Source organism: Phalaenopsis equestris, unplaced genomic scaffold, assembly GCF_001263595.1.
Source record: "Phalaenopsis equestris unplaced genomic scaffold, ASM126359v1 Scaffold212405, whole genome shotgun sequence".
NCBI classification, from domain to species: domain Eukaryota; kingdom Viridiplantae; phylum Streptophyta; class Magnoliopsida; order Asparagales; family Orchidaceae; genus Phalaenopsis; species Phalaenopsis equestris.
Window position 1 is genome coordinate 40,162 of NW_018231338.1, and position 8,399 is coordinate 48,560.

Consider the following 8,399-nt stretch of genomic DNA (forward strand, 5'->3'; position numbering starts at 1 on the left):
AAATACAACTGCAACCATATTCTTTTACATTGCTTATGAGAATGCATACAAAGAAAACTCAAAATGAAGAGCTTTGATATATATATATATATATATATTGTAGATAAAATATATAATATAAAATAGGAGATGGGAGCTCTGCAAGGGTTTTACGGTGATTCTTGGGCCATTTCCGGAGTGTGACGATGGAGCTTCTCCGATCGGCTGGTGAGATCCTTCCATCATTGCTTCGGTTTTCTTCTTCCATGTTTTTCTCTTTCACCGTGTGTTCCTCAAGTTTTTTGGGTTTCAAGTTTCAATTATTCCACCAATTTCTCGATCGTTTGTTGATGCCATTTTAGATGGGGGCGGTGCTTCATCCACATACTCCTCTAAGTTTTTTCCTCAAATTTTTCATGTCACACTTAATTTTGGAGGAGATTATACTTTCATCAAAAAACTGGGGAAAAAGAACGGTAGACTTGCTCCTTATGTTACTGAAGATGAAACTTATGTGCTTGCCTCTTCTGATTGTCTTGCCCTTGTTGGTAAATTTACTTATGGAATTCCTAAGGTTAAGATCATAAGGAGAGAGTTTGATGTGTTAAAATTTAAAGGTTGGTGGAAGGTTAGTGTTATTGATGGTAGAAATATTTTGATTCAACTAAAAAATGATGAGGATTACACTCGCCTCTTTACAAAAAGGTTCATGTGGGTGGAAAATAGTTTGATGAAATTTCGAAAATGGTTGGTCTATTCATTTCGAAAATGGTCTATTCATTTTGATCCTTAAGTTGAGTTGCCTATTATTCCGGTATGGATTCGATTCCCAGGGCTTAAACTACATGTTTTTAACCACAAAATAATTTTTTTACTTGTTTTTGCATATGGAAAACCATTAAAAATGGATCATGCTACTTTCACTTTATCAAGACACTCTGAAGCACGTATATTGGTTGAACGAGATATTACTCATGCTTTCTGTAACAAAATTTGGATAGGCTCGCAACATCAAGGTTATTTATTTCCTGTTGAAATTGAAAGGCATTCGCCTTACTGCACTCATTGCTCTATGTTTGGGCATAAAACCACTTCATGCTTTCATATGAATCCACAACTTAAAAATTCCCAAATACCAGGCAATCTAGTAATCATGTTAACAATATAACTAATGATTTGCATGTTGATCCACCTGGTGTTGAAAATAGGAATGTTTTAGTTGAAAATCTTGATACTAATGCTATTTTTGGTATGCATCCTTTGGTTACAAGAGCTATTAATAATTGTATTGAAGCCTTACCTCCACATTTGAAAATTAAAGATGGGCATCAAGGAGTTGAAGCCTTACACTTGTGTAATAACGTTACACCTAAGATTATGCAGATTATTGACAATGTGGAGTTAACTGAAAACTCTAACAATAACTATGCTATTTCTCCTTATAGACACTCTCCTCTTGCGGGACCTGACAAAGAAATGATAAATGAGTAGATTGTGGAAACAAATACTGATAATAGACACTCTTCTCTTGCAAGACACACTAATGATAATGAATGCTCTACTCTCTCTAGTACCATGGTTCACTCTCCTATTGTTGGAGCACTTTATGATATTAATACTGCTCAAGATATTGCCACATAAACTTTGGAAAATGAATTGCAAGTAAAAAAGCACTCTCAAAAAAAGGCTAAACGTAACATTGAGTTATCTAGACTTAATGCTAGTAACATTATATAGGAAGGTGTTTATCACTCAAATGGAGAACAATTGGTCAACTCTACTAGATCTTCTATAAGGGTTGGCTCACAACATCATGAATAACATAATGGTGTGAAATATTAGGGGAGTGGCGGACCCTAACTCCCTTAAAAGGCTTAAAAACTTATGTAAGGCTCACAAATTACTCATTTTTGCTATTTTGGAGCCTATGGTTGATGTCAATAAACACATAATACTAAATAAATTCAAAGGCTATCGTTCTTACAGCAACGTCAACAACAAAATTTGGGTTTTCTGGAAGTCCACTGTCACTCTTTCAATTAATGAAGATTAGGACCAATACTTTCTAACTCAAATTTGTTTTGATGGTTTTCAGGGGTGGGGCTCTTTTGTTTAATATAGTTCTTCTTTGCATGAGCAAAACTTGCTTTGGTAGAAAATTGAGTCTATGGGAAGCTTCATCAACGAGAATAGGTTTGTTGGTGGAGATTTCAATATTATCATGAAGCCAATGAAAAGAAAATGTGGTGGCAGAGTGGAGCCTACTATAATAGATTTTCTAACTCTGTGTCTAATGTAGGTCTTTATGACTTTGGCTATACAAGTACTCCTTACACTTTGAGGAGGAGTTTTATTTATCAGAGATTGGATCGTTTGTTGGCTAATTCGGCTTTTTTAAGTCACTTGTCTATTGTGAAGGTGCAACATTTGAGTCATGTTACCTCTGATCATAATTGCTCACTTTGGTTTTTACTGTCAAGCCGACCTTTTCTAGATTTAAATTTCATAATGTTTGGACTTCTCATGCTACTTTTCTTGATTTGGTGACACAAGCTTGGAACTTTGATGGTGTTGGGACTCCTTGGTTTGTCTTGTGGCAATTGCATAATAAAGTGGCGGCTTAACTGACTAAATGGAATTACCAGGTCTTTGGTAATGTACATAAAAAAAGTGAAGGATGCTCAGAATATGGTTGATTCCCTGGAAGCTCAACTTTATGTTACCCCTCATTTGATGGACACTATTGTCTAAGCTCATCTTGATCTATTGGATGCTATTGGTTTAGAGGAAAATTTGCTTAAATAGAAAGCTAACGACTCTTCCTTTGTTGCTAGGGATAGAAACACTAAATATTTTCATGCTACTCTCACGCATAGAAGAAACATCAATAGCATTTTAAAATTTAAAAAAGCTGATAGGATAACTTTAACTAATATGATAGAGATTGGTGATAGTGTTGTTAGCTTTTTCACTGACCTCTTTCACACTTCTGCTCATACTATGCTTTTTGATTCCACTTACTTTGAGAGTGAGTATGATTATGCTAATAATCTTAGTTTTGTTTATCCTCCAGATGAGCAGGAAATTTTGAATGCTTTCAAATCTATTTGCCTTAACAAAGCACCTGGTCCAGATGGGTTTTCTTCCACTTTCGACATACATGCTTGGGAGGTTATAAGGAAAGATGCTATTCTTGTTATCCAAAGTTTTTTCTTTGGGAACAATCCTGGTAAATTTTTCACATCGACACTGATTGTTCTTATTCCAAAAGGCAATGATAAGATCAATTGGAATAGTTTTCATCCTCTATCTCTCACCACTATGATATCTAAAGTTATGAGTAAGATTATTGTTAGCAGATTGTAGCCTCATCTTACTCACATTATTGTTGAACAGCAGTCAGCTTTCATAAAGGGCAGGGATATCATTGACAACATTCTTTTAGCGCAAGAAATGATTGAGGAGTTGGACAAAAAGTGCAGGGGGGGGGGGGGGAGGAGTGTAGCTTAAAAAGGAAAAAGAAAGCTTTTGATACTATTAGCGGGGACTTTATTCTCAATATTCTGCAAGCTAAAGGCTTTAAACAGGGTTTCTGCTCTCTCATACAGAGATAGTTGTCCAATAATAGCTATAGTGTGATGGTTAACGGTGAAGCTCGTGGTTTTTTTGCTGCCAATAGGGGCATCAAGCAGGGAGACCCTCTTTCTCCCACTATTTTCATTATCTCTTTTGATTACCTATCCAGGCTTATTAATAAGTTGCAACATGAGCGTCTTTATCTTCAATTCTCTCATAAATCTAAAATTGTTGTGAGCCACCTTCTGATGATTTTTATGCTGATGATGCTATTTTTGCTATTTTATTTTTAAATGCTAGCAAAAGTGCCATCAAAGCTACCATGTCCTTGCTTAAATATTTTCAAAATACATCTGGGATGATGTTCAATTTGGCTAAGTGCTCTATGTATTTTGGCAAAGGTGCTCCACCCAACACCCTTGCTTGGGCTCCTAATTTCACTGGCTGCAAAATCTCTAAGCTCCCTATCAAGTATCTTGGTGTCAACATTCTCAGAGGTAGAACCAAGCAAACTCAGATGGATGAGGTGATAGACAAGGTTAAACTCATACCAATGATTGGAAAAACAATTTCCTTTCTAATGGGGGTAGGCTCACTTTATTGAAAAGTGTTCCTTGCACACTCCCTCTTTATATGATGCAGGTTCTCAAAACCAAAAAGAGCACTCAAAAGATTCTCGAAAATTTCTTTAATAATTTCCTTTGGAAGGGAACTAGATCTACTAAAAATTGGACTACTTGGCACTATGCTTGTAAACCTCTATTTGTTGGTGGTTTAGAACTTTGTAGCATACTATTGACATTAATATGTTTAAACTCTGGTTCAAATTTTGGCAGGGAGAGTCTCTATGAGCTAAATTTATGCAACATAAATATTGTAAAACTTCACACCCTTCCACTGTTAATTGGAAAGTGAGGGATTCTAGACTTTGGAAAGCCATCATTGCTGCACGTGATTAGCTTCACATTTCATGTTTTGGGATATTGGTGATGGTAGTTTTTTTCTTTTTAGAATGATGATTGGGGTCTCTCTACTTTTTCTAATTTGCCTACTCAAGATTATGATGTTAATTCATTGGTCTCAGACTGTTGGATTAATGGTGTTTGGAATCTTGATATGTTGAATACCTTAGTTGGTGAAATTACTCCTGTTATAACTAGAATTTTTGTTAAATCTCAAGATAAGGCTCTTTCTTTTTGGAAGAATCATGCTAACTCATCTGTTACAAAATGGCTTTACTCAAACCTACACTCTTTTACTCCATGGAAATGACATGTGTTTATCTGGCATAAACTCATTTATCCATCGATTTCCTACTTCCTTTGGAGATACTTTCATAAATTGCTTCCTCTTGATGGGCTGGAACTTGCCTCTTACTGTTATAATTATAAAAAAGTTGTTGAATCATTAAATCACCTATTTTTTGATTGTCTGTTTGCTAAAGATGTCTGGAATCACATTGGGTGCTTCGTTGGTATCCATTGGCCCACTAATCTGAATTTTAAAATAGCTATTGAAATATGGAAGGGATAGAACCCTCTTTCAACAAGCACTTTTGTTTTCCTGTTATAGTATTATGGTTTATTTGGATGGGAAGAAACAATCATAACTATGAAGCTATTGGTCACACATCCTCTACCATTTACATCTTAGTGGTTGCTTACTTTAAAAAGGCTTGAAAGTCCTTCTTTGGACAGGATGCCTCTCGTACTGTGGCCAAGGGTAGGAAACAAATTTTGATTAAATGGGCACCACCACCTCATGGTTGGTTAAAGGTTAATGTTGATGGTATTTTTTCCAATTCCTATACAGGTATGGGAGGGATTATCAGAGATGTTACTGGCAGGTGTATTGCTTACTTTGTGTCACCCTGCATTGCTAACACCTCTTTTGAGGCTAAAGCCTCTGCGGTGCTTGCTGCTCTTCATACTGTTACCTCCTTAAATTTAAATGGCATTGTGGTGGAAACTAATTCTGAATTCTTACTAAATATTCTTTTAGCTAAGATCAAACCACCTTGGTATATCTTAGATTTGTTGAAAAGAATCAAGTACACTATTGAAAGGCATCACCTTAATATTTTATTTTCATTTACTTATGGAGAAGGAAATCAATCTGCGGATTGATTGGTAAAATGGAGGGTACAAAATGCTATTTTTGCTAATATCCCTCCCTCATCCTTGCATAAACTAATTAAAAATTATTTGGACTCCCCCTATGTACGTTTTTGAGGTGCTGCGCCCTCATTTGGTTTTCTTTTTGCTATTTATGGGTTTGGCTTGGGTCTTTTTGGATTGCCATTTTTTTGCTTTTCTTGAAGTTGTCTCTCGAGTTTTTTCTTGGCCACTTTGGGATGTTAAGCAAGAATTCTTTTTATTTTTTCTATGTTGGTTCTAGGAGTTGGGAGCATGGTTTTGGACTTATTTTGGAAGAACTGTTTGCTTTCATTTTGGGAAGTCATCTTATAGTTATTCCTTATGTTCTGGTTGTTGGGTCCTTAGTTTTGGGATTAGAATGATAGTTTCTACTAGCATTATTTTTTTGTTTGGACAGTCTTTACGGGCTAAGCATTGCTTTGTCAGTACTTTTAACTTGATGATTAGCTGTTGTTAAGGGCCCCTTAAAGTCTTGGACTACGCACCATTTTTTTGTCTTGGAATTTTGGTTATACTCTGGCCTACCTTTTTCTGATTTACACTATTATGGAGACTTTTCTGGATATAGATTTGAGTTTGGAATGTCTGTCTATAGCAGCACTTTCCCTCCACTTTGTTGGTTGGATTTTTTGGTGCACGGGCAGGATTGTGATACTGGCAGGGTTTTGAATTTGCTGTTCATTTTAATGGATGGTTTAGTGGTATCTTTCTCTTATAAGTGGTTTTATGGTGTCATTTTGGTTGGCAACATAGTGAAAAGTTTGTTCCATAATGCTTGCTTTAAACATTGCTATACTAAGTTGGGATTTGAGGATTTGATCACTGATTTCCTTTACTTGGTACTATTGTGGTGGTTGTATGCACTACATCACTTTTCATACAGATACGAAGTCCTTGATGTTATTTTTCTGAACCTCTTTTAAGATTGGAGGCTCACGGTTCATGCTACTTATGTTTGGTTTAATGGAAGTCAGATTGATACTATTTTTTGCTTCATTAGCAGCTCGTTTTTTGTTGTGAAAGGAAGCTTCGGGCTTTATTTTCTCTAGACCGTGAGCTTTTATTATTATTTGGAGACTTAAGGCTTCATTTTTGTTAGCATTATAGTGAATTGCATTAGTTTTTATCTTTGGGACACAAAGCTGGGTTTGGTGGCTTTGACATACTATTACATTAAGTGGCTTGCGGTAAAATTTTTGTGGTGGTATGTTGAGCATCTACGGAGCAAGATCAATGTTATCCTTTTCTTGAATTTTAGTTGTAGCTTTTCTCCATTACAAATTGGTGATTATAGCATTGGGGCCCTTGATGTCGTATTTTTGAAATTATCACATGAATGAAGGAAATATGCTTCTGACATTCCTCAGGTTACAAATGTTTCCAACAGACTCTATTGTTTGGACTATTTGGACTGCTATCCTAATGCTTTACATCATTGTTATTTTTAACACTCCTAACAGTACTATTTTTTGGTGTTAAGCTACCACTATCTTACACTATTGTTGCTTCTCTCAGCCTGTTTGCTCATGGATTGGGAGACAGTCTTGCTTCAGAAAGTTTTGGCCTTACAATTCACACGACATTTTTATTTGCACTTTGTGTACATGTCTACTTTGGGTATACTGAGTTGGGTTGGTATATTATCTGTTGCGATACATGTATTTCTGGAGGTAATATCTTTTTTGTACTTTTTAACTTTTTTTGGTGTGGAGTTGTAATGCGGAGAGAGGAACCCTTAGGCTTTATTTGTATTTTTCTCTCTTTTTAGAAGTGCTCCTCCTTCCCTCCCCAATTATGTACCTTTTTTCCTTTGATTAAAGCGTAAGGAGCCACGAGCTGCTCTGTTAATCAAAAACAAAAAATTTAATTTTAAACATTAATATTTAAAAAAAAAAGTAAAAATATATAAAATATTAAATAAAATAAAAAATATATATTACTATTTTGTTTAATAATGTATTTATATCTTAGGAAAAAATAGTATTTTTGAGTCCTACATAATTTTATCTATCTGAAATTAAGATAAATATTGTTATTGGAAGAAAATTTGGAATCGAATTGAACAAAAAAATAAAAGATGTGAATTTGGCTTTTGTAGTTGATAGCGCCAGAATGGGCACCGATGGAGCCCGCCTAATGGACCATGGCGCCGACAGCGCCATCAGGAGCGTCAATGGCATCCCGAGCAGTTTTTCACATGCATAGTGAATTCGGCGGACTTTGGCGGGATTTCGCTCCTCAATAACCGCCGAGAAGTGTTTTTAAAGTCCTAAGAACTACATTGGACGTCCAGAAACTTCCTAATTCTAAATTCCATGGCTTCTAATTCTAGAAATACTTAAAGGTATGGAGTTTTCAATAGACGAAAGTTTATCAGTTTTGAGTTTTGACGCGCAAAGATTATAGATTATATGAAAAAGTCATCACGAAGAAGAGACTTATCAAGGAGAGAGGCTTTATCAAACATGGATTGAGTAATCCAAGTTCACATAATGAGAAAATCATTATGCAAAGACAATGAAAAGTTTTGTGCTACACTACCGCTGCAGTTTTAGTAGCAGTTGTAAAGGAATTCTATGCTAACTTACATGAAATTACCCAAGGAGACGTCTTCGTTTGAGGTAAGGCTATAATATTTACTCCGGCTTGAATTAATGATTTGTATATGATAGAAACTGTTCCAATCTA

General features: G+C 35.5%; 1 protein-coding gene across 1 annotated transcript; it reads left to right on the forward strand.

Annotated features, from left to right (window-relative positions):
- The first annotated feature begins 111 nt into the window (after nt 1-111).
- Nucleotides 112-7,547, forward strand: LOC110036905. Its single transcript, XM_020741456.1, has 3 exons — nt 112-207; nt 3,053-3,208; nt 7,227-7,547. The coding sequence occupies exons 1-3, from the start codon at nt 186-188 to the stop codon at nt 7,427-7,429; spliced, it is 381 nt and encodes a 126-aa protein (XP_020597115.1). The 5' UTR covers nt 112-185; the 3' UTR covers nt 7,430-7,547.
- Nucleotides 7,548-8,399: the final 852 nt, after the last annotated feature.